The sequence below is a fragment of the Crassostrea angulata genome, chromosome 5 (assembly GCF_025612915.1).
Source record: "Crassostrea angulata isolate pt1a10 chromosome 5, ASM2561291v2, whole genome shotgun sequence".
NCBI lineage: Eukaryota > Metazoa > Mollusca > Bivalvia > Ostreida > Ostreidae > Magallana > Magallana angulata.
This window is the reverse complement of record NC_069115.1, coordinates 42,420,764-42,448,722: the sequence shown is the minus strand read 5'-3', so window position 1 is coordinate 42,448,722 and position 27,959 is coordinate 42,420,764. Positions and strand designations below refer to the sequence as shown.

Below are 27,959 nucleotides of genomic sequence, written 5' to 3'. Positions count from 1 at the left end.
TATGTTAAACTTTAAACCCCTCCTGGGCCCCCACTTTTTGTCCCGGGGGGGGGGGGGGCACGATTTTTACAATTTAGAATCTTCACTATATATACAACCTTTTGAGTAAATATTGGCATATTTGGTGCAGTAGTTCTTGAGAAGAAAATTTTTAAACATTTTGTCTGTGTACATGTAGTTCTATGCAGAGGCAGATCCAGCAATTTGGAAAAGGGGGGGGGGGTCCATTTGATGAAAACCAATATGTGCAATATTCATCATTTGTCAATAAACAAGGACTTTTTCAACGTTTTCCGTGCGTTTACAACTGTATTTAATAAACATTTCACATCTATTTCAACAGCAGAGTGCACTGCATTTTTGAGCGTTTTGCCGTTTTTGGTTTAGGTAAGGAACATTTGCATATCTAGCCTCAAGAAACCCAAGTATCCAGCAATGAGAAAGTACGTCTATGCTTGATAGAAAAGAAACAGTAGGAAACAAAAAATAACACAGACTAATTACGACAAACTATTATAAAAATGGATATTTTGGTAACTTTTTATGTATATTTGATGTTTTTAAATTCTGAATTATTTATCGATTTTGATTTCTATCGATTGCTTTCTTAAATAAAGGTCTAAATAATAGAATATAACATAAGAGAGGGGATAATTTATCTGCTAAATAAATGGTACGTGTGTAATACAGTAATAAAAGCAATTGTTGTCCCAGGGATCTTGATGTGACCTCTGTAATGGGTGCGCTACATCACCCGGCACTAGTGCATATGCGATCATATTTAGAAAAGTTTTGAAAAGTTGGGCATTTTCAGAATAATTTACATATAAACCCTTAACATGGTATTTTTGTTACAGAATTTCCGATTCTTGGAAACAAAAAAGGCTTATTTTTGTGTTTCATGTGGGTATGAAGGTAACTAGCATTCCAGAAAAATAGCATAACCCGCACAAGCGGATCATGTAATTTTCTTTGTACAGTATTTTTCGTATCAAAGGAAGTAAAACTCATCTATTATAATTACTTTAGTTAATTAATTAAACAATACATTTGAAATAGGCTTTTTAAGGTAAAACAAATGCGTGTACTCGTACTTGAACGTCGTTTTATCTGATGGCTTGTCAGTTCCAAACTGTATGAACTATAATCAATTTTTTAAAACAAGAAATAGAGTAGAAAATACATTGTACATGTAGCTGTTATCATAAATCTATGTTTTTAGCGATACTGCTTAATTGTGTGTATTTTTATCTCTGAATTTCCACATGTTTACTCAGTGTTGTAAACACCAGATGCTGAAGGGTAGTACAATGTACTTTATTTCGATAAAAATCGATAGGGTATTTTCATAGAAGAACAAAATTATGGGACGCAGTACGAAATTCTTTAAATAAACGATTTTTAAAAGCATTTCTTTGAGATAATTACAGTATTTCTATTATAAATGGGAAAAATTGCCTTTAAATAGGCATTGGACGTTTAAAAAAAAATGTCCCAGAGAAAGGTGGGGGGGATCCGACCCCCGGAACCCCCCCCCCCTCTGGATCCGCCAATGAAGTTTGTAAGGATCAGGTAAGTGTATGCCCTTGCAATTAAGTGATTTAATTAGGTACTCAGCTTTAAGATATAAGATATTTTATACAAAACCGAGGTTGCCTCTATATTCATGTACGATGCATAATGAATCTACACTCTCTGAAATGCTAACACACATGTTTTAGCTCCCCTGGCCAAATGGTTCTAGAGAAGAAGATTTTCAATCATTTCTAATTAGCTCCTCTTGTTAAAGGGCGTGGTTCTTAATTTTCACAACTTTAAATTCCTTTTACCTAAAGATGCTTTGTGTTAAGTTTGGTTAAAATTGGCTCAGTGGTTCTTGGGATGATGTTGAACATGTGAAAAGTTTACAAATCTACTGAGAAGCGCTTCGGGCGTCACAGGATTTGGTCACGTGACCAACCAACTTCATATCCCGGTGAAATTTTTAAATTGCTGTTTATTTCTTAACAAAATTTTAAACAAATATCTAGCATTAAAATCCTTGGGTGGCATTACAGTGGTTTTTAAACAATTCACTTTACATAGTCAGGGAATGTAAGTCTTCCGAACTAGAATTTTCTCTGTTCCCATTAGACACAAATACCTTTATTCACCCTTATAAGGATAATCTTAAATTTCTGAAGAAAATTACTAGTCAGAATGAGTAAATTTTTCTACATAATGGTTTTTCTGAGATTTCAACCCTTTCTCATTTTGCTCCTTTTTCATGATTTTTTCAACGTTTTAGACCTCCCCCAGCTAATTCCCTGCAAAGGGTTGACCTTCCTACGGTGTGCATGTTGCATCATCAAACGACAGAAACTTACCAGTGTATAGTTTACTATGTCCCATCCACCTGCTTTTCGTGTTTGATTTTTTTTACCTCGCGCCCGTAGCTTGCAATTTCACTGTGTAAAGTCAACAAAACAGTGATAGCCGCAAGTTTTGCATTTAATTTATGATAATCATGTACTTACCATTATGGGCCTACGTATTGCATACCAATTCCAACAAGAGACGTCCCTCTAAGTAAAGATTATCTTCAGATATAATTTCATGAATTTTTTCAACACTCATAAGCCTTCTAGTACAGCAACTCTTAATTTTACAAAAATATTGACGGGTGCTTTCCCAAGGCTGTTCCTTGCTACATTTGTTCAGACTTTTTTTTTTACTTTGAGGAGATCTTATGTTTGAAAATTATAGACAGATTTCTGTTTGTTTGTTCTGATAATACAATATTTCAACTCTTGACTCGTGCGATGATCGCTCTGACATCAAATATATAACCTCTTAACTCTTTTTTGAGTTCAAACATAAACAAACGTGTCTGCTCTTTTATATCTTTTTTCTATATATTCCTTATTATTTATGTGCCTTTGTAAGAAAAGCATGTTTAAATGTCAAAATGACCCAATTCTCATGAAGTCCAATTCCATTTTACAGTATTTGTTATTGTGATGAATGATTTGCCGACTTTCTATAACATTTGATCAATTTCATTATAAATCTACTTTCTGTCATTTTCCCTTAGATAAAATTCACCATATTAACTGAATTGGGTATATCCCTCTAACTATTTAAAGTGCCTTTAAGCAAAATAGTCCCTATACTTGCAGAGTGTATATACAGTTATTGGGACATTTTAAATCAGAATGCTTGACACATGTCAGAAAAGAGGATTTGCAATTTTGAAAACAAGTGTCAAAATTGAATTATTATTTGAAGAAAAGAATTGAAATTGTTTGATGTACACCCTTTCCACAACTGAGAAATTCCCTACTTTTACTTTCATTTTCAGAGTTTTTCAATACAGACGCATTTTGCCGGAAAACGAATCTGACTTCAAACCACGAAATTTTAACAGGAAAGAGACAATTTGATGAGCTTTTTTATTCAAGAGGTCCCTCGTTGCTGAACGAAAATTAGGGCCGGAGTTATGAACCATAACGTTAACATTACCGCCTATGGAAAATGCATTAGTTGACTATACCCATATTGAGCTCCATGCTGGTAAGGCATATTTCTTGTTTATTTGCAATTATTATGATAAACGTGCATTTTTCTTTTGTACATCTTCTCATTGATGTGAATAAACTAAATTTCCAACAAGTTCAACCAGTTTAATCATTTTAATAGCATATTTTCCAAGAAAATATCCATCATCACCCCCCCCCCCCCGGGATTTTCAAAAAAAAACAATTTAGATTAAAGAAATTGTGATTTTAACTTGAATGTAATTTATTTTGAGTTTTTAGATTAAAAAAATGAAAATGTAGGTGGGTTTCTAATTATAGCGAGCGCAGCGAGGCGGCGCGAAGCGCCGCTCGCGTAGCGAGCTCCATAGACAACGTGTACGAACGGAGGAAATTCGAGTTGAAATCTGCACATTGTTCAAAGAAAATTTTGTGGACCCGCGTGAAAACGTTCTTCTATCCCAGTGATCCTTTGCGGTACATAGCAACATGGTAGAACAGGAAGCGTTTCTAAGGAAAATTCTCACCTCTAAATCGAATACATTTATTTCATTTAGCAATAAAAAAAATCCTTAAAAACCACTAAAGTAAACAACACATATCGTTTGCTGACATATGACGTCATTTCCTTCCCCGAATTTATCCGACAATTTACGAGTGCAAAAGAAAGTTAAGTATGACGTCACAGTGATCTCGCGCAATACATTTAGAGGTGGATCAAGCATCTGTGCTGGGTGTAACTTGTAGTAAGTACTCAATGTTAACGGCAACTCTTCGGCTGATTAGTTTTGTTCTGATTTTTTTTTTTGCTTATTAAATTAGAATGCGAGTTCCATGCTTAATTTACTGTCATATTGATCTAATCATATATGCATACGTTAGGTAGGTGACAAAAATGTATTTATAAAAGTTTGATTATTATTAGAACTACGTGCAGCCACGTCATTATAGCATTGAATCATGATTTTTTGAAGTATACACTCTCATAACTGCAGCGGTGTGTGCATACAAATTGATTAACGCGCGTTAGCGCGTTATGAAAATTTGTATGCACACACCGCTGCAGTTATGAGAGTGTATACTTCAAAAAATCATGATTTAATGCTTATATTTACATTTTTTTTAACTTCTTGCCTTGTCTGCAAATGTGATTCATACATTAAAATTCCTATCTTATCCTAAGGGTAAGTTAATATTAATGGAAGAGCCACAGTAACAGCCACAAGCGTGAACTTTGATTTTCGCTTGTGACGTTGCAGTTTACAGCGTTCAACGTTTGTGACGTCATAATAAAACTCGTCAATTTGACATTTGACTACTTGTTGCATTTAGAGGCATTTAAACATGACGAAATTTAATAGAAAAACACAGTAGAATGTAAATATTTTGTAATAAATAAATAAAAAAATAATAATAAAATAAACAGTTAAAATATCTACATGTATTTGTTAGCTGCATATGTTGCCAAACCTTTAAATAATATTGGATATCACACACTAAAAAAATGGGAGGGCACATGTCTAAAATACAGATATTGCGTACACAGATTAAAAAAAAAAATTAAAACAGAATTGATGTGTCAGAGGAAAATAATTAAAACACAGATAACAATAAGGAACAAAATGAGAAATAACAAAGACACGCAGTTTATTGTTTACTGAATTTAATATGATCATTATCACATAGTAAAGGAATAAATCATGATTGTATTTACATTAAAAAAAAATCAAACAGCTTTGTATTTAAAGCCAATGTTTCCTGGTTGGGCCAAGTCCATGGGTTGCAGATTTCTGTAACATTACAATGATGAGAGATGTGTAGTTTTTTTGCGCTCGCCCCAACGGTCACACCGTTAAACATATTATATGAGTTTAGAAGACATTTTTTTATAAATTTTGAGACCAAATATCACTTCGGGTTTTTAGTGCGATCATTTCAAGCGAGCAAAAGTGAAAGTAGAAAAGCAGAAAGTTTCCGGTGAGGAAACTTACTTCATTCTAGCAGTGCCCAGCTATCTAAGATTAGTTTGCATTGTAAAGGAATTGTATAAGATGAGTGTCCGGTAGGTTCCAAATCTATATTTTTGATGATAGATTTGCATTAAATTGGAATAAATTAATTTGTCATGCATGTGACATGACTATGTACCGAAGATGTAGGTATGTAGTCTTTAACATGTAGAAGCCTAGTTGGTTAGTACTTAATCCACAAAATCTATCTTTGTTTATCATAATCAAAATTGAATGAAATTATCAGTAATCATTTTAAGTAGATATTTACTAGTATTTATTAATTCTTACTATTGAAAAAATAGATCAGTATGTTGGGGTGGGGGTTGATATTGAATGTTATTCGGGGGGGGGGGGGATGTTGGTCTTTAGGCTGTATAGATGTGTTGTGCATGAAGATGTAGTTATTGTTGCTATCTGTTCTCTCTTTCTGTATCTTTCCCCCTCTCTCTAATTCTGTCTCTCTGTCTGTCTGTCTCTCTCTCTGTCTGTCTCTCTGTCTCTGTCTCTGTCTCTCTCTCTCTCTCTCTTTCTCTCTCTCAACTGGCTGCTTTTGATATGGAATTGCAAATGTTGGGAATAGTGTTGGATAATGTAGAATTTAATTCAAAACATTTCATTTTAGATAAAATGTAAATTGAAATGGAAGTCTTCTTCAAAGAATAAAACACAACAATGAGCCACACTTGATGTAAGTAAAATTTATTTTTGTAACTTCACTCGTCCAAGTTTAAAAGAAGGAACCTATAAAAACTATATACCCTGCATGGCCAGTATTTTACATGCAGATAATTTAGAATATTATAGATACTGGGAAACTTTACATTTATTAAGGTCTTCCGTTTCCAACGGAAGACCTTGTACTGATTCTGATGGTTCTTCTTCATTATTATTTTTCTTCTTCTAGACGTTTTTAAATCCTCAATAACTTATTTGTTTGTCATCCGATTTCGTTCAAATTTTCACGGTACATTGTAAATTAAATAAGGTTGCTAGAGCACAAAAAGAATTGAAATCGCAACTTCCGGTTTTGAGTTATTCCCCTTTTTCTAAAATTTTAGGGGCATTAGTTTCCAGACAAAGGCTCCGAAATGGTCCGTAGCAAATAATTTATAGTTAAAAATCTTCATTATTGACACTTTGAATATTGTCCTCTGATTTTTGTATTTTAGTTTTTTCCAATTATTCCACTCGAATTAATCAATCGAAATCTATGTTCTAAAAATAGCAAAAATGTTCTCATGTTTTAGCTTCGTAACTTTTTAGTTTGAAATATTTCCTAAATAAATATAGAACAAAAGTTGTGCATAATGTTAAGGGCTTTCATTTGACACCAATAAAAAAGGGCTGGCCCCTTAAATTAAGGGCCAGTAGCCCCTAAAAGATTTTGCTGAATAACTCAAAAACGGTTAGGATTTCGATATGGCTGTCGCTGGAAAAGTTGTTTGTTGGGATCTTATAAAGGTCGTTACAATGTTATTTTGTAAGTGATTTGTGTAGTATGAGTGTAAAAAGCTTTACATGTTATTGTGTACCTGTTTTCATTTGGCAACTTAACGAAAGTCTTTGTGCCTAAAACTTGCATAAAGTGAACACAGAAAGTATGCTGGTTTATACAGGAGGCTTTAATTCATGAGAAAAAAAATTAAAACACATGCTGTTTTTTTTATTCAAAGAATTCCGAAGTTTAAGTCATTGTTGCTTAGTTCTTATAGTACACAGTCCTCAAAGACGAGAATCGGAAAACAAAACATTCTTTTTCTTCTCTAGTAAAACACAAACTACGTATTGAAAAAAATTCTATGCATTACATTTTAGTTATCATACTGAATGCATTTAAAATCCACCTTGGATCAGAGCTGTGTGCGTATCATTACATAAGCTATCCCTCGCCCGCGGCCGAGAAAATCGGTCACCATGGTCGCGGCTGGACTACCTAGCGGTCAGCGGTTATCCAATACACGAGCGTTGCGTCTCTCATATATGAGTTAATTTAGCTTCGAACTGAAGAATTGTTTCAGTTTTGATTACGTACACATAAAGGTTTATTCTTCAATTGGATTTAAAGGTTAGGGTGTCAATTAAAAAATCGTTCAGTTAATTAATAAAAGCAATGCCATTCTCAATCTAATGCAATATCAGACATATAGATCAATTGTGGGTTTTAAGTAAAAAAAAGTTTCTATTTGATAGATTTTAGTCATTAAATTGCAAACTTTTCAAATCTTCCTAGGTTCTGAGCTGTGCGTGTGTATGCGTTCAATCGATCTTTACGTAATCTATCGTTCGCCCGCGGCCGAGGAAATCATCCGCGGCTGCACTACCTAGCGGTGAACGGTTATCTAATTAAATACACAAGATTCGCACCCGCACACTTGCATGAATATGAACTTGTTTGAGTTTATATAGCCGTAAATATACTGTACAATGTTTTAACTATATGTTATAAAAGTTTGTTCATTTTGTATCTGTTTAAATCAAACATTGGAGAGTAAATTAAAAAGTCGTTCTGAAAATTAATAAAAACGATATTACTCCAACTCGTCAGACATATTTGAATGGTTGGTTTGTAAGTCTTAAATGTTTTAAAAACTGTACAAATAATGTTTTCAATCAACCAAAAAAAAAACCAACACAAATATTAAAACCTTTAAATAATGATCATCTCGCACATGGCCGAGGAGATCCCGCGCAAGTGACATCTTCTACATTTACCTTATCACGCGTGCATGTTTGGTATTTTGTATGAACGCAACAATTTTTTATTATGTTTTCAATTATTATATTGATTTAAGGTGAACAGATGAATTTATGTTACTCGTACAGTTGATTTAGCATTGATTTATACGACAGCGTACAAGGTAATTTAAAAATCAAATCAATTTATGATCAAAGTTCCATGTTACATGTTTGCAGTAGGTGCTGGCACGATAAAGGAATGCCCTAAATTGAGGCATTCGGTGATTATTTTAAAGAATATTCACTTGAGTTTTGAAACAAGTTTTCTTTAGATTCTATCGGTCACATATAAATAACTTCTGTAATGTTTGTACATGGTCGTTCGATCATTTCATTGTGAAAACGAACTTATATCTGTGTTGCCCTCCCACCGCCCCGCTGCCAAGTGCTTTTTTTTTTAATTCCAGATCTGTCGAAAATCATTTGATAGTGACTTCTTCTAATGTTTAACATTTTCACCTGAACGTGTTTCTCTTTCCCACCCGTTTTTTTATTCGGTCAGTCTTTGTAAATTTCAACTTTCTTTATTGCGTTAATTCAATCGCCACGTGCTACCGAAAATCTTGTGTCGCTTCAGCGCACACAGCTCAGAACATATATAGCCCCAGGTTATTTATGGCTGCAAATCATCAATTGTTATGTAATTAATCAACAGTTCGAAGGGTGCTTTCTTCAAAGTGGTCAATTATCAAACAATAAGACTTTCATTTTCACATTAAAGGTGCGGGTACATAATCTGATTGACCTGTTGAACACGCTAAACTTCTATTATATATAGTTATGAACAGAATTATATATATTATAATAAAAAGTTTTAAGTCAAAGGTAATTTGTTCTTGGGATTAGATGTTATGAAATACGACTACATTATGCTATGCAGGCGGTCGCCATAGAAATCATCAAAGTATTGCAAGTGTGGACAGATTAGTTCACTTGACTTACAGGCTATAATATAGTGACATATCTGCCTCCAAAAAATATATGCGCTTCTCAAAGTTACACTTCAGTGAGATGGGACATGTGTTCTTTGGGATTTTCTTTATTGCTAATTATATGAAAATTGATTTTAAAAAAAAGTTTTATTGAAGTTGTGTGGTGTGAGGTTGTCATGCAACTTAATTTACTTACAAGGTTAGCTAAGCCAGTGGAATACTAATTTTAAGTCAACTCTATTAAAATACCAGAGAAATAGAGAAGGCAAATATTGCATGTGACGTACGTAATTTTTTATATATATCTTTATGATAAAACAGAGAAAAGCAAATAACAAACAAAAAACCCACAAAATACAAACATGGAACTTGCATCAAATTTACTTCATGTACATGTTACCACAAAATTCCGACCGAATATGCCCCTTTGTCACATTTAATTAAAGTAACTGAAAATAAAAACCGTAACACCTAAATTTTTCCCTTATTTTTATTGAAGTTTCTACCGTTTTTTTTTCAAAATACATACGTAAACTTTCTCCGAGAGAATTACTTATGATCCGATAAAGGAGAACAAACTGACTTAAAAATAGGTATTTTGCATATTATTGCATTGTCGAGAGAAGTAATATTCATTTCTGTAAATAATGTCATTTAACTTTACGTTACATAACGGTGTCTGTATATCAGATGTAAAATTTAGACGCTCACTCATGCATAAATTCTCCCGATGATCTTTCATAGCTGATTATTATTTTAAATGTTCAAGTCTACTCGTATTATCAAATGATATCAGCCCTGAACAAATTTTCAGAGATGCCATCAATTTTGGCTATTTAACAAATTTTGACAGCACGCAACAATTTCAAACTTGCACATAGTCTTCAAAAAAATTAGAAAGATTTAATTACAGAAGTTACGTTTTTTTCTGCACGTTTTTGCGTGCATTTCCTTACATGAATCATGAATACATGTATATAACAATCCTTGCTACCCTTAAAAATTTAACTCGCCATTAAACTTCTCATTGTTTAAACCCCTGTCACACTGGAGCTGTGTCCTCACGGCGATCCCGCTGCGTCATTGAATAATGTAAAACGCCATGGTAAACAAACTAGAGTCTACTACAGCGCCGTAACAATGCAACGGCATCTTCGTTCGCCGCGGTGGGATATCCTAGAACATTTCGAACGCCGTGACAGCGCATGTGCACGCAGTCAGCGCGCAGGGCACGCTGTGGACGTGTGGTTAAAAACTCCTAGCACGTCATGAGCACTCGGCGGATACCCAGCGAGATCAGCGCAGTCAATCGCCAAGAAGAACTCTGTGGAAACGTAGTTGGGAGCTCTGTAGGGACGCCTCAGTCGCCATCAGGATGCCTTGACATTTTCACTTGTAAACTTTTGTTGCGATCCTACGAATTCCATGAATTTTACAACGCCGTGAACACGCCCTGGGAAAGCAACTTGGTGTGACAGGGCTTTAAAGAGTTTTGAAAACAATTACACAAACTGTGTTCGACAAATAGTTTTCCTAAAACATTTTTTTCCTGTCTTTATACAGGCTTTCAATCTCAACACGTTTTTATAACAAAAGCAGAAGTGAAATTTTAGTCATTATAATCGTTTGACACCAAATCATTTAAATTTTCAACGCGCAGCAACAACGGAAGACCTACTCGTGGCTTTGCCACGAGCTCTGCTCTAGTTATACATATTTCACAGACTTTGTGGGTATTTCTTGTTCTTCTGGATTTTGAACTTTAGTTAAATGTAGACTCTCTTCCACAGGATATGTCTTTTGATAATATTTGTTAAATTTGTTACCATGGTAGCAATATACAAGAGTAAAAGAAAAAATCCTTATTAGCAAGTTTCTTTTCCCTATGACATATATTTAATGAGTTAAGTCATGGTGCATTTGTTCCGAAATAAGGCTTAAATAAAATTTCACCAAATATTACATTTATATGAGTAAAAACAACTCATCACTATGACGTCATTATGACGTCATAGGTGAGGTAATCTCAAGCTAGCATCAAAATGGAGCAAAAACTGAATTGAGGGCCTTACATTATAGAGTCATATAACTTTATTATTTATAAACCAATACCTACATGTAATACCTTGATGGATAGGGAAAATCCTATACTTTTCTATTTTACCTTTTTCGTGGTGTTTGAAAACAATTCTTTTTTGTAACTTAAGAAAAACTCATGATTTTTACGACAACAATTTTATAAAATCAGACATAATTGAGCTTTTTCATAAGAATATGAACAAAATAAATTTGGTAAAATATTTAATGATTATGTTTTACATGTATTTTAATCCTTGAGATTAAAGTTTCCTCAATTTATGCAATTTGAAGAGCATCGAGTGCCAATGAGCTATATGTTGTTTAGGTAAATTATGACTGGACTGTTTCTTCAAATTTCATGCATGTGTATCAATGCTGCAAAATCCATAGTTATGAATTGAATTTTTCCAAATTTGAAATCATGGTTCTTTATAGTGTCTAGAGTGAATATATAGGCTAAGAATTGTAAATAACCACAATGACTGTTTTATATTGGGTATATCCCTCTAACTATTTTTAGAATCGGTAGGACAACAAAGAAGTGCTTCTAAGCAAAATAGTCCCTATACTTGCAGAGTGTATATACATTTATTGGGACATTTTAAATCAGAATGCTTGACACATGTCAGAAAAGAGGATTTGCAATTTTGAAAACAAGTGTCAAAATTGAATTATCATTTGAAGAAAAGAATTGAAATTGTTTGATGTACACCCTTTCCACAACTGAGAAATTCCCTACTTTTACTTTCATTTTCAGAGTTTTTCAATACAGACGCATTTTGCCGGAAAACGAATCTGACTTCAAACCACGAAATTTTAACAGGAAAGAGACAATTTGATGAGCTTTCATTCAAGAGGTCCCTCGTTGCTGAACGAAAATTAGGGCCGGAGCTATGAACCATAACGTTAACATTACCGCCTATGGAAAATGCATTAGTGGACTATACCCAATTGTCACCCAATTGTCACGAATTATTCAAACTGAACAAAAGAAAACAAGCAGAAGGATTTTATTCCGATTATGATTACGACATTGATCTACAATAAAAATAAAAGGTAAATAATGCTACAATTCACACAAATATAAATTAAATTGCAAACCTAGATGACAATTGCAAAAATTGTTTTTATGTGTCTTTGCAGTATAAGAAATGTGCACACCGGAATAAAATAGAAAGTTATCAAAGCGAATTATTATATAAGAGTGTTAACGAAGCATTAAAGTCTTGAATACAGTCATGTTATTCCGCCACATAACATAAAGGTTATTTTTTAACCATGTTGAAACAAAATCAAACCTCAACTAAAACAATAAAAAGACCAAACATCCCCCCATAAGTTATGATAAACACATTAATTAGGGCATTATTAAATGTTGCATGCTAAGTAAATTTCATCGAACAGCTTTTTAACAATAAAATGGATAGGATTTTAGCAGTAATCTAATTTTTTGCTTTTAAATTTTCTGTATATTTTTATTTTAACATTTATGGGTCGAATAATGTATGTTTGTGACTCATCTGGACGTTTTTCTTAAATTTCTAATCGTAAGGGAGATTTACACTTTGTCCGAAAAGAAGCGAGAACTATTCATAATTTTCCAAAGTTTCTTATACATGGTTATAACGCCAGAACAATTATGATAGGATATATATTCTTTCGAAAAGGTCATGAATACATTATACATTCAATTTAAGTCAATAATGGTTCTATAACCTCACAATGAGCATTTGTCGTCCGAAATATGTTGTAATTGTCAAATCTAAACATGATCTTACGATATAAAAAATTCTATTTTTTTCTAACTTTGGCTATTGCTTTAAACAATTCATCAGAATAGATTAATCATTTAACAAATCTGTTCAAAAGAAAAAGAAAGTAACACCAATGAAAAATATACTGAACATACGTTTGGGCATTTTCATTTAAAGAATCATCACATTAAAACAAACTGACAATTATGACAATACGAAGATGCCACTCAAAGCAACGTATTCTAAAGACTAAATTTTAATATTTTGCAAATTTTACGTAATCACAACAAGCAACCCAAAGAAAAATTGCGTCTCATTCCTCAACTAAAAGCAAATATAAAAGGGTGACAATAGTTTTTTTTCTCACAAATATGGTAAAATACATTTATGCACACTTGACATACAGCTTTTAGGCCATCCCATTTCTTGTAACAAGAGGCCAAGAAGCGTTAACGGTCACCTGAGTACCATAACCCATACACAGACATGTCGAGGATTAACATATATATATATATACTTTTAAGTAAGTTTTATTCTGAATTTTAAAAAATCCAATGGTAATAACCACTCTCTCCCTTATTTGAAATAATGCAGTCGCCCAAGTTGTATATTGAATACGACAAAGGAGTAATAATGGTACTTGCCACGTGCCTGTTTGGACAATGAAAAAGTTTTATTCAATATGTTCAGATATTCCACCTGCCTAATAGTTATTGTAACGTCAATTTTCCTTGCAACCTGGCATAGAAAGGTATCAGCTAAACACCTGGCTATCTTAACTGGTTATGCCACTTGGTTTAGTAACTTGGTCAAACAACTTGTCACTTGATCACTTGCATGTAATGGTCACACTACAGTATTGTACATCAATACTATTTGTACAAATTCTAATGTTTATTAAATCTTACAGAATACACCACAATGATTTCAATATGTAGGCAATACTTCTGCAATTAGTATTTACTCAAGGACCAACTAAGCTTCAGCTTTCAGTATTCATCCCAGGATTTCCCCCAGACTGCATCTTCTCTCATAGAAATACACGACAACCAATTTGTGACATCTGGCATTTAAAAAAATCATTGTACCACACATCAGTATTTTTGGCTAATTATTACTTTCCTCTTATCAAGTCTATGTGACTATATTGAAATTACAAATGCTGTATCTGTTGTTTTGTTTTATATAATTACATGTTTAGCTCATTTAGCATTTACCTCTAAATTATATTATTTTCAATAACAACTTATAAAATATAAACAAGCAAGCTAAGATACACATAACTCTATTAACCGTATTAACTCAATACCACTTCCACAAACGATCACTTTCCGCCCCCGAACCTGAAACTCTGCCTTATGTGTTATCAAATCTAATTTAAGAGGCTTAAGACGACTTTATGGTCATGTAAAGAAGATTATTAAACATATCATATTACACCGTTTGACCGATTTTGACCGCACCCTGGGGTAAGAACCCCTACTCAAGGGTTATGATATTAACAATTCTGATATAGGGCTTAAAATATTTTTCTTAAGATGGATTCAGTTTCAATGCACTTTCAGTAGAGATGAAAAATATTTTAAAACAGTGCGTATATATTATATATATATATATATATATATATATATATATATATATATATATATATATATATATATATATATATATATACCGTTTTAAAATATTTTTCACACTCTAGAGCCAAAACCCCTATCCCGCAGGATATGAAGTTTACAATTTTGTTAAAGGGCTTTATAATCTTTCTAAACGGGCTGCAAGTTTCTAATCAGTGTTAATAAAAGTAAAGAAAAAGATTTTCAAAATATAATACACATACCGTAAAACACGCTTATAACGAAGTCCCAGGGACGGCCAATTTAACTTTGTCATATATGTAATTCGTTATATCCGTCAAGTTTACAACATGAAATAGAGACTTGGGAATGAAATTCACTTCGCTGTAAGCGTCAATTCATTTTAAGCGTGTTCGCTATAACCGTGTTTTACTGTATACACTATCTGACCACTTAGTGTAAACTTTTCTACCTTGGGTAACATGAAATTTATAATTATGACAACGGGTTTTATGGCCTTTTTTATAATGCGGTTGTTTTTGGTCAATATCAGCAGAATAGAGAAGATTTTTAAACATTAAATGTACTAATGCATTAAAGCTTTATGACCATTTTATCTCAGCGATAGATTAAAAATTACTACCCCGAGGGACATGAAATTTAAAATCTTGGTATAGGACATCGTAGTCTATCCATATAAGCATCTATTGAATGCCAATATACACCCTTAAGTAAAAAAGATGATTTTTAACATTTTTTACATTTACATTATATAACCATTTAAACCCCGTGCTAGAGTCAAAATCACTAACCCGGGGCCAAGAAATAAAAAAAATTGATAGAGGGCTTTTTATCTATATAATAATGAAATTAGTTTTTTTTAGTTACAGAAGTAGATAAGATTTAAAAAAAAATCAGTTTTGACAATTTTGACCCTTTGATCCCCCTGATCCAAAAAAGGGATCCAATTTAATTTGAAAAAAATTCGCCCCGTAGTTTTTAAGAAGTTACAAATGTTTAATTGTTAAAAAACAAAGCAGGACGACGGGCGAAAACCAATTGCAATAGGTCACCTGTGTGATACGGGTGACCACCTGAATGACTCAGGTGATTTAAAAACATAAATGTCATTGATAGTAGGTGCTTAAGGGTAGAAAAAGCTTTCACAATTTTTTTTCCAAAAATTATTAGCATGTGCATATACCTGGTATAAAAAGAATGCATTTTTAAATAGTACTTACTAATCACGCATATATATACACGTATTTTCATAGAAATATATTCAAACCCAAATTATTCAAAGGTACATTAACGACTTGACATTTCAATCTTAATGTATTATTTACAGTAAAATAAAGCTACCCAAACACTAACAATAAAGTCTTTTGATTGAAACACGTTGACATCTATTGTTTTTTTCAAGTGTTGAGCAGCTGTGAAGAAATATCAGAAAAATGTATGAAGTAAATATTAAACAATAACATACAATTACTACTTCGTTAAAAAACCCCTCAAAAACATACATCATGATATTATTACTATATATTATTACCAATATTTTTTAAAAGGAGGAGGTTCATTTTTTTGCGCTTGTTTACAAGTCCACCACTTTAACCATTACGCCACGAGATTTGCTGTAGAGCCTAAAATCTATAAAATGTATCACTCGATTTAAAAAAAAAAAAAATATTCTACATTCAGTAAACCATCTCTATCTAAAAAAAAACAACAAAATTTTAAAAGGCAAAAAAAAGTTTTAAGAATTTGCTTCTGTCAGCGACTAGAAGTACTGACTACTAAAAAAATGTGCGTACGCCAATGTATTAGTCGTGTTCTACCTTCTGCGTCAAGTCTACAGTTCATACCTTTAGCCGTTCTTTAGAAAATTTGCGGTCAAAATTTTGTTTGAAATCAAAAAATTGTTCACAACTATGCGCTGAAATCGAATATATATATAAAATTCATATAAAGACATTTTATCAATGAAAACTTCAAAGATTTTTTTAATAACATTCCAGAAATTGCTAGCACAAAATGTTTTTAGATAAAAATATAATAATGATCATTAGAAGAAAAGGAAAAAAGAAGCGACAGCATCTCTATAAAGTATTCAGCGAAGCCAAAATAACTTAATAATCATAATCATGCTTTAACACAAAAAAAAAATGGAAATAATTTACAAATTGAAATTCACTTATAGCGTTCTATTACGTCATAATGAAAATATAAAGTTTAACCATTGTTCAAAGTATAAGATTAGATCGCGTCTTGATTAATTTCATGGATTTTCACCAAATCATCACTTATCATCTAATTACTATTAGAAATAGGAACATGATTCGAAGTGCATACACCGGCAAAATGTGTATGTTTTAATGCGTGACGTCATTAAAATAGCGTCATTTTTTAGGGTCAGCATTGCTGTGTTTGTTTTACGATAGAATTATAACAACGCAGAATTTGAAATCTAAAAAAAAAAACTTTCAAAAACCAATACGTTAAAAGCAAAAAAAAAAACCAGCTCAAAAACTGTAGGGTAGATTGTCTGCAAGTCTACCATATATATATATATATATATATATATATATATATATATATATATATATATATATATATATATATATATAGTATCACACATCCATCATTGCTTTCCCTTTTAAATATAAATTCCTAAAATAAATATAGTTCCTGACGAATCTTTGATCTTTACGTCCCAAGGTTCATATCTGGAATATAATGATTGGCAAAACGTTCAGAAAACCGTTTCCTTTAAAAGAAACTCGCCGTTTATGTATCTTTTTTTTAGCTGTCTACAATTCATCACACATGTTTTTTTTCTTCACATATCCAAATGAAAAACTGAATGTTCAAAAGAGTATATAATTCATATGTATGGATCTTTTAATGTCCAGTAGTAATACGTTACTCAATTACAGAGATTTTATGAACCCTGTCACCCAATCAAAATAGATTTTTTATGTATCGATATCCGCGGACGACGATATTTCTTGATTTTTTCTTTGCTTCGTTATCTCTTTCAAACGATTTGCCTGTAATTGTCTTGATGTTTTCTCGAGCCTCTTGTATATTCTTGCTTAAGTCCTCTACGTCCTGATCAACTAAGGCCATTTTTCTAAACTCCTTGAGCATTTTTACTCTGTTAAGATGACCTGGTTGTTTTTCCTCTTGTTCGGATTGAATCATTAGGTCGATATGTTCTACTGCCGACAAAGGATCCGGCCTCAGTGCAATTTCTTTCAATCTTGTTTTACAACGATTCATTTCATTCATCATTGAATTTATCTCTTCAAACATATCGTCCACACAATATGTCAAATCTTCAATGTATTTTTCGTGCGTGATTGTTTGCCCTATAGCGTCTTCATATCTTTCTTTCATTTCAGCATATGTCTTAGTAACTTTTTCGGTTACATATTTAAAAATGTAAGCGGTATTTTTATGTTCTGACCATATACATTTTTCGGGGCAAATCCTACAGTTTCCATCCTTGTCCATGGCCCAACACCTTTTCTTTTCTTCATCATCAGGAATACGGCATTCCTCGTGGCACGTTATATTGCAATGTAGACAGTTTGTCACATGCTGGCCTGGTAGTAGTTCAAGCATACGCTGCTTTGTTTCTTCAACCGTATATTCAAAGTTTTGATTATTTTCGATTTCAGACTTACATCTTTGAAAGATATCTAATTTTTGCTGCAATTCTGATAATTTGGATAAACCCGCAGTAATTTGTGGTCTTATATTAGATATAACAAATTTTAATTGCTCCCTCTCTTCTAGTACGTCTTTTGTTTGACAAAGACTTGCTGCCTTTAAATCTTTTATATGTTTGAAAAATCTTTCAAAACTTCTGCAACCCATTTCCCAAAACATCGGAGACAATGTACTATTGGCCAGATCTTTGTTTTCAGCAAACAAAGCAGAGTTGTTAAATGTAAATGTCGTCTCGTGCGGAAGTTTTGACTCTTTTAGTGAGGCAAGTACAGGAGGTTCTGCACCATCGGCGAAAGTGATTAATGTACAGATATTCGATTCTATGTCTTTTCCGAACAAAGCCATCATTGAGCTGAAAATGTATTTCTGTACAACTGTGAGACGCGCATCTGGAGCCTTGACGATAAAGCACACAGCATCAATATATAAAACACCGTCTTCCCCTTGTGAACAAAACAAATGCCGAATTTGATCAACTATTGAATTGTCGCGTTCTATTCCTCTGGTATCACCAAAGCCTGGTGTATCTATGATGTTGAGTGTGTAGTTGAGCCGACTTCCAGGTTTTGGGTGAAGTTTATATACAGTTATCCATTCAGTCTGCGAAACAGCCTACATAAAATGAAATAAAAATCAATAAGAATCTATGTATTCATATGACACCAGTCAATTAAATATGGTTGTGCAGTTGTATTGAAAACAACCTTTTTGAAATAACTAACAAGTCTCTAAAACGGAAAGAAAAATGACATGTAATATACCGCCAATGCATTGAAAAAAACAAAGCCACTCCGAGGGTAATCTGCTATTAAAAAGGTAAACGACCTACATTCTCGGAAAATCACATGCACTTTTCTACACAAGTACACCTCGAGTGTAGTGACAAAATAAAGCGTAAAATAATAAGAATTGTCAGGCTATCCTTGGACTCTTTCAAACTAATTATATGACTAAACTTATTCGGACTGTTTTAAACCCTTGATTATCAAAGAATAGTTATCAATATCGGTCTACTGGTCCATCTTGTTGAGTCTTACTACTGTGACATTTGTACGACAATAACGGTGGGTCAAAATACGATTTTACTTAAAATGCATAGATTCCAAACTTAATACGCATGTTTCCAAACTGTTTCAGGTTCGTTCGCCTTATAAACATGTACCTGTTTGCAGTGTCCATTCGCCCAGAGTCTGTTCGCCATTATTATCGTCCGCCTTATACTTTGTTTGCTCCATATCCGGTTTGCTTTTTTGTATATATTATGTTAACATTTATTATGATTTTAAAGTTTTTATCCTTTAGTGTAATGGTTATTTTGTATTTTAGTACTGAACATTTTTGATAGCTTCTGCCATTCTGTTTACGTCATGGTTGAAAATACATTGATTAAAAAGGGCGCAATATATAAACGTCTAATTTGAAAAATAAGCAGTGGTTCCTTTGATTAAGGATATTTCTAATAGCCTACGTATTTACTAGTAATTGATAATCAATAAGATGATCTTCTTGATGTTTCATGTCATATAGCTAGCCCAGTCTTTGATTTGTATAACTATTTTATTTAATATGATAGATTTTAATGTTTTCCGTTTTTTTTAATTATAAATTTAAATAAATTTAAATACAAATATAGAGCTTGTTTCTGTCAGCAGTTCGCTAAATTCAAACGCTCGTCCAATCGCCGGCATCAAAGACGTGCCGCCGAAGTACTCCTGCAATACAACCGCATTAGAATTCGCTGGGTCACTTTGCCGGCATCAAAGAAATGTCGCCATCTCAATGACAGACACAATATTAAGCATTGCACCCACGTTTGAAGCAAGTATTGTGCATGGCTTTAAATGGAGGACTGATTAGTATTCATTCACATATATAGATACACACATGCATGTATATACATGTGTTAATTGACATACCTTGCTGATATACTGATTCTCTGAACACTATAAAAAACTAGAAAATCCATCTCTCTTATACATATGTTTATTTCTTGTTATGGGATAATGTCTGTGGAATCAACTTATTTGAAATTCATTGTTTAATGATTGTCTTCTTACTGATTGGATATCAACGCTAAAAAGTCATTTTTATTAAAGATGGTGTACTTTTTCCTTTTTTGTGTATGTCTATATACAGATACAAATTTGTTGCCTGTGTGGGATTAAGAAATACCTCTGAAGTCAACACATTTAACTATACATACATATATATAGCTATTAATTTAAAAACAATTCAGCCAATTTTAATGAAATTTTCAGATCTTATTTACGACAAAAATTTTAAAAAGAATTATCGATATTTTTTTTGTCGTCACTTCCGGTCCCAAGATTTTAGGGATTTTATGTTTTTGCTTGTGCCTTAGTTTTCTCCATAAGTATTTAAGATAAAACTTTCAAATTTTCAGGGATGGTAGAGAGTAGAGAAGTGCCCTTTGCATATCTGAACGTCCGTCGTCACTTCCGGGTGTCACCGGAAGGAAATCAAAAACCTTAATTTTTCATTTTTTTTACTTTAAGTATTTAATGTTTCTATTTAATAGGGACGATCTCAAAACTTCCGAATATGAAATTTGTTTTATAATCGATCAACGCGCATTTGAGATTTTCTCGCTCCAAAGTCCTGAGGCGAGAGTCCACGTAGCTCAGTCATTAGCTTCAGTGATGGACTTGTGCCCATGCAACATTTTAGTTTGAAATATTTTCTAAATGCATATAGAACAAAAGTTGTGTATAAATTAAAGGGCTTCATTTAAGACCAGAAAATAAGGGGTCTAGGCGCCTGGAAAGTCTTAGCTGTATAAGTAAAAATCAAAGTACTGAAGTACTGACGGGAGTTGATTTTATCGATTATTTTAAAATCAATTCATCTTGCATGGCAATTGGTTTCTAGTTTGTATTTGAATTTCGCACTTTTTTATAATATGAATTTTCAAACTTTTACGACAAGAATTTCGAGAAACCCCATATGAATCAATATTTAAAGATAGATTTCAACTACTAGTATGTATTAGTTATCGAAACTATTCTAAAAATTGTATGAATCCAATCACTTTTGATATCGAACTCAAGTCTCGTTAACTAGACGCTCGGCTGTCTCCGTTAATATCCGACAAGCAAGAGAGCCCCCTCTCTGCTTGTCGCAGATTTACGGAGACAGCCAAGAGTCTGGTTGAACGATACTATATTAATTCTGGCGTATGAATACATGAGATTACAAAAATATCTAAATTGTTCGTAGTATATAAAATCTGACTATTATCAAAGTGTTTATGGATTAGTTTCCTTGAAGAAACAATGCTTCAGCGTACATTACATCGATTTTTTTCTATTATTTTCAAGAACTTAGTTTTGTCAGCGGTGATGATTTGTGCTTAGGTCCAAACACTGTTTCACTTTCGGTTTGCCAGAGTAACTGCATAGGGGAGTTGATTAAAATCAACTCCCAAAAACGATACATGTTACGATAATGATGTTGCTGAAAAAGTTGTTCTTCATTATCTTATCAATCTAATTGTAATATTGTATTGTTTGGATATTGCGTAATATGAAAGTTAAAAGTTTCACACGAAGACATGCAAACCTGCTTTCATTTTGCTTATAGGGAATAGCTCCCTGTGCGTAATAGTGTTTTAAAGTCACAGTCAGTAGTTTTCTCGTCTATATATATCCCCAACTTATCACAGACATGCCTCAATCTGTTTTACGAGAGGTCAGCTTTTCAATACTCTGCAGTCTGGGGGTTACATTAATACATAGAAAATAGGAATGAACTAATTTTCAAGAGTTCAAGTTGATTTTCTAAATCCCTGATTGGTCAGAAGCTAAGGTAGTGTGAACATGACCTGCTATCGATATCTATCAGTCCTTGTCAGGTGTAAGGAGAGGAGGAATGGTTTTATTAAGATTGAATGACAATCCTTTCTTGATTTGAAGCTGTAACGGAAGACCTCCTCGTTGCTTGCAACGAGCTCGACTCTAGTTTGAACATATTTTTTTAAAAACTGAAATTAAAAACAGCATAACCGAATATTCAGAGAAGCGGACAGTGATGCAAAATATAAACTAAAATAAATGATATATACATGTGCGTGTTACCGCTGACTGGAAAAAAGATAGTCAATTTTTAAATCAACTTTTCACCAGTGAGTCGGTATTCCTAAATTTTGTTCTTAATCTCAAATTTCTTTATAATGTTTGTTCTAAATAATAACTTCAGATAAAAGTATGGTTTGAAAAAAAAATTGCCCTTCCTCATTCAACTTCCCAGATATTTATGCACACATCATTTATTAATACAGACGGACAACACAAAAAATGTTCATTGTTTTTTAGGTTTACTACTAATCTGCCGTGTTAAAAAAAGTATGATATAAAAAAAAACCGCTAGTGTATGCATAATTATTTGCACATTTTAAACTAAATTATTCAAATATAAAGTATCTGCCTAATGGTCAAATCGCACTTCTGGCTTCACTTTCATATGACATTTAAAAGTCTAACCGCGTTCCTCGGCACCGGTTCTGAAAAATTCTTTCCAGAAAACTAAAATCGTATCAAAATAATCCATTTTATTTATTAAGTTTTGTTTAAAAATAGATTGCCGATCCAAGTTATCAGCCTGTGATGACGAACTTGCCCTGTTAACCCGCGTCCTTGGTTGCCTCGTTCTGGAAAGTTCTATCCGATTTTTTCACCACAGGCTCACAATGGGTCGTGCTTTGCAAGCGTTGTTCCATGCAAACTAAAATTGCGCATTAGAGGAACGAGTTGATTCATTTTATTTATTCAACATTTGTTAAATCTTAATTTTTATGTATAACCTAAATAAATTACCAGTTAATAAAATTACACTTTACGTAATCATTCATAAATATATATCTTGATGCAAACTCACACTGACTTGGTATTTCGGGCTTGTTAATCGAAAATGATAGTTTTTAAAGCTGCTTGGTCCGATTTTATATCAAATTTTATGCACGCTGTTAATCGAAGGCTATGCTCAGTATATGTATAATAATAGACATTGCAGTAGTTTTACCCATCAATTATGCTAAATTTCAATGAAGAAACATACATACAAAATTTGCTAACAAAACAAACGACATTAATAGGTATTGCGTTATTTCGCCTCATGTTAAATTTCACCCCTGACGACGAGACGGGTATGGTTGTATTACGACTTTGACATCGCTTTAAATAAAGGTCGAAATGATCATACAAATTACAAATAAACATGTGTACGTTTTGCTCGCTAATATTTCCAAAGTCTGCTTTCTTTACAATCGATGCATAGCATGCGGGTTGAATAACCCCAATCATTCGGGGGACGTAACCAAGCGGTTTCCTTTTCTAAACATTCCCGTGATGCATTTTGGTTTGTTGTTTCGTTTGCCCAAAGAGAAATTATTTAAATTGACTTTGAATATTTCTAACTTTGAAAGGAGACTGATTCTGCTGGTGTAAATAGTAGAAAGTCAATAACTTTCTAAGGTAAATGATTTGTATGGAACAATTTTTGATTCTGTAATTACAAAAAAATCGGACCAAGCAGCTTTAATTAATTTCTTAATTACTATTTATCGGCTAAAATTCAGATATAGCTTACGGACACCATATTACACGTGTTGAAATACCAAAGGTATAAGCAGTTACTCTGGTGCAGACGTTTCGTAGTTCCTTGGCGAGAAGTTTTAATTTACAAGTATAGATTTACCACTCCTTACCAAACCATGGTTCATCATTTCAGTTGAAAATAGAATGTTATAATTAACATTTTCGTCAAAATGTATCTTTATGATATCCCATTTTTACCGAAAAGAAATTTAAGATATTCATGTATTACTTAATGCTAGGTAGAGATACACTGTTTACTTCAAATTCCCATTTATTTTTAACCCCGCCCACCTTTATAAAGCTTTTAAAATATATAAGCGCGAGAAGGTACATTTGTTCTCCTTTGGCTAGTTGCTATATTTTATAAAATCTCTATGTGAGAGGTGAAAAATGTACGTCTATGCGCTCGATTCCTGAAAGTAAAATCATTCAAAAATCTAAATGGCATTTCCCATTATAAACGATTGTTGTTTACTTGGCGTGAACTCGCGTGACCTTCTATAACCTAACTCACCTGTTCTGATGAATAATTTTGAATTTTCTGAACGCATATCACGTGATCTATATTCTTCTCACTTGATCGGGCACATGTGGCCCACATTACTTCATAAGCTCATGCCATAGCAATTTTGGCTACGTTTACATAAGCATATAACATATTTATCACTTTTTAAATGGTGTAATTTAGTTTAAACTTATTCCATTCGGTGTTTTTCTTTAGGTAAGTATACTATCAATCTATATACCGGTACTTATAGGGACACTGTATTAAATTGCAAGAGGTTTGTCTTGAGTCGAGACTGTTTATCGTGCCAAATAAAGGTACCCTATATGCAATATTTTGCCCAAAAGTTCAAAAGCTGGTTTTTTTTAATGAATTATCAAAAATCAAAATCCTAGCAATATGCACACCACTAACATATGTACAATTAATCTACAAAAGAACAACTTCCTATCTTGAAAACTGAAGGACGAGTTATCCGTACAATGAGAGTACCCCCTTTTGCCCCCCACCCCCGCCTGATCGCCTGCCATGTTCACCATTATAATAACCGGATTTTTCCATTGGAAAACCCGGTTAACAAAGTATGCTTTTATTTAAAATTGAGGGAAAAAAATCGTGTGGTTTTTTCTTGCGTGTGCGTGTTCATTTGTGTGTGTTGTCAATCGTTGAATAACTAAAGTTTGTTTTTTGAATGGGCTGTATATGTGTATAAATAGGGAAAATATACATGCACATGTATTTACCTGGTTATGTGTCTTCATTTCTTCATGCTCTAGCATAGCTGTTGTAAATCGAAATGGATCATCAAAACTAACTCCCATGAGATAGTTTACAAAACCGTCCACTAAAGTACTTTTTCCTGAGCCTGTTGCACCAACTAACAAAATGGTTTTTTCGTCTGATACAGGGGGAGCATTTCCTGCAAAAAATAAATTATGTACTTTTTACATCAAGCTTTAAACACCTACCTTGTTTTGTTTGGGTAAATGAATAAATAAATAAATAAACATTAGATTTTTAAAGTTAAAAGTATCGTACCGAAGACCAGTTGTTTCGTCCTGGCAATTTCGTTTCTTGCTTTGATATTTTCTTCTGCAGGGAGGCGATATTTAGAGGGATGACCATTCTTCAAACATACACAAAATCCCAATAAATTTGTTGCCAAAGACTCCCTTGTTTCAATGCTGTCACTTACTGGACCGTAAGGCCCTTCAACATCTTCAATTACTCCTCGCACTTGAAACGTATACTCTGTTTTCGCCATTAGTCCGGTAATGACTAAACTGTTTTGGTTTGACTCAGTTTCAGCAAATTTCCATTTCTCTACTTTATTTGAACATTTATATCGAACCTGATAGTGGGTTACATTTTCGAAGGATTTGTTCCAAACCAGTGTGACGGAGTTTGATTTGGTTTCTGTAGAAGAAGGTTTTCCAGGAGCCTGAAAATATAAGAATTGTATATGCTATGCTTCTTCTCAGATATATTACTATTTTTGATATATTATACCTGTACACTTTTTAATTTTTTTTTTCATTTTTTTTAAACATTTTTATATAGGGTCTTTCATCTTCAGCGAATGACCTTTCTATTATTCTATTGTTTCTTTTTCAGGTTTATTATTAGAGTCTTCCGTCTTCAGCGGAAGACTCTTCTACTATTATATTGTTACTTTTTCACTTTCCGTTTCCGACGGAAGATCCTTTTGTTATTCCATTGTTTCTTTTCTTTATTATTTTTTTCTGACTTATTTTGAACGCTATTTCTCGTAAACGACTCGACCGATTTGCATAAAATTTACAAGACTTATAACACTTTCCTGAAAAATAATTTACCGATTATAAAAGCAACACTGTTCATTGTACAGTTGTTTATCTATACAGTACCATACCTAAGTCTTATGTTACGTAATTAGGGGTTTGAAGGGGCCAAAAGTCCAAAAATTTGATCATTGATATCTAGAAAAGGAGAAATATTTTGAAAATATTGTAAAAGAATAGTTGCTCAAAAAATATTTCAAACAATATGCTAGTGAAAAAGAATGTTTGTGGCCCAAGTAAGAAGTTGAAGGGTCGGCCCCTAAAACACAGATTTTTTTTAAACGGTCAACAATTCGTGAACACTTGTTGAACAAAATGTGTTTATATTTTCGAAACCCTTTATTTGCAATCAAGACTAAAAGACTGGCCCCTCAAGTTGGTGGCCAAGAGGGCTGTAAAGTCTCTTTATAATAACTCTTTACTGACAAATAAAATAATTTGTTAATAATTATAGAAGCAAAAATGTTCATAGTACAGCTGTTTTTCTCCCCCCGGGGGTAGGATGGGGCCACAATGGGGGGGGGGGGGTCGAATTTTAACATTCGAATATATAGAGTATATCTTTAAAATCTTCCTCTCAAAAACCATTTGGCCATATATATGGACTTATATGGAAGCATCCCCAGGTATTGTAAATTCAAAGTTGTGAAAATCATGACCCCTTTGGTTAGGTTTGGGTCACAACGGGGGTTGAGTTTTAACATAGTTATATCTAGAGTAAATATGAAAGAGTCAAAATCTCATAAAAACCAGTATGTAGAGAATTTTACAGGTTTTGACTAATAATTTTCTTCAGAAATTGGTGATTGGCCTTATAAAGAGTGAATTAAAGGTATTTGTGCTGAAAGGGAACTGAGGAAATTCTAGTTACAGAGTTCCGAAGACATGCATCCCTTGGCTACAATGAATTGTATCAAAAAACTGTCCCCTGCCACCTTATGTTTAAAGGTAAATTCACTCGTACCTAAAATAATTCGATAATTGTTAAATCGTTTTTAAACACATTCAGATTTGTATTTGCTAAGTCGTTCTTGAAATCAATAATTTTTTGTTAATTCGTATCTAGAATCAGTTGGATTTTGTTATCTTTTACCAGGAATAAATCCTTTTTTTTTGTTTTAGTTACTTATGTCAATTGGTTATAAAACTTCTGAGAGGAATTTCTAGCATTACTCTCAACATTAAAGGAAGACCCACTCGTTGCTTTCCAACGAGCATTGCTCTACTTGTTAAAGTCTTTCGTCTTCAGCGGCAGACCTTACTGTTTTTATACTGTTTCTCATTCTTCTATATTGTTATTAGGGTCTTTCTTTTCCAACGGAAAAACCTCTTTTTATTCTACAGTTTCTATCTCTTTATTAGGGTCCTCCGTTTCCCTCTTGTTTTTCTTCGGTTTCTTTTTATTATTATTTTATTTGAGCCATTTGACGGCCATTTTTAATTTTTTAAAAAGTGATTTTGTCCGGAAGAAATATCCATGAACTTTAAAGATATCGCTTTGAAATGTTTACTGATAATAGATGTATCAAATCTTTTGTGTACTGGGGGGTTTAAAATTTAATTCATCAATTTTGCTCAAAACTTGAAGAAGTTCCAATTTTTGGAAATGTTTTGAACAAAATAAGACAATACTACGGTGTTATAGAATTTCCCATGGTGAAGTCAAATCTTAAACCTGTTTT

General features: G+C 33.0%; 1 protein-coding gene and 1 long non-coding RNA gene across 3 annotated transcripts; one reads left to right on the top strand and one right to left on the bottom strand.

Annotated features, from left to right (window-relative positions):
• The first annotated feature begins 3,525 nt into the window (after window positions 1–3,525).
• On the top strand, window positions 3,526–12,225 carry LOC128185064 (uncharacterized). Of its 2 annotated transcripts, none has more exons than XR_008243814.1 (3): window positions 3,526–3,552; window positions 6,150–6,215; window positions 12,032–12,225. It is a non-coding gene; the product is annotated as an uncharacterized LOC128185064 (long non-coding RNA). The 2 variants fall into 2 exon arrangements; XR_008243815.1 differs by lacking the exon at window positions 3,526–3,552 and adding an exon at window positions 5,460–5,492.
• A 5,341-nt stretch (window positions 12,226–17,566) lies between these two features.
• On the bottom strand, window positions 17,567–25,736 carry LOC128184806 (uncharacterized). The gene is made up of 3 exons (XM_052854396.1): window positions 25,496–25,736; window positions 25,201–25,376; window positions 17,567–18,952 (listed from the first exon to the last, which is right to left on the bottom strand). Exons 1-3 carry the CDS (start codon window positions 25,719–25,721, stop codon window positions 17,567–17,569), a joined length of 1,788 nt encoding a protein of 595 aa, XP_052710356.1. The 5' UTR covers window positions 25,722–25,736.
• Between the last annotated feature and the right edge of the window lie 2,223 nt (window positions 25,737–27,959).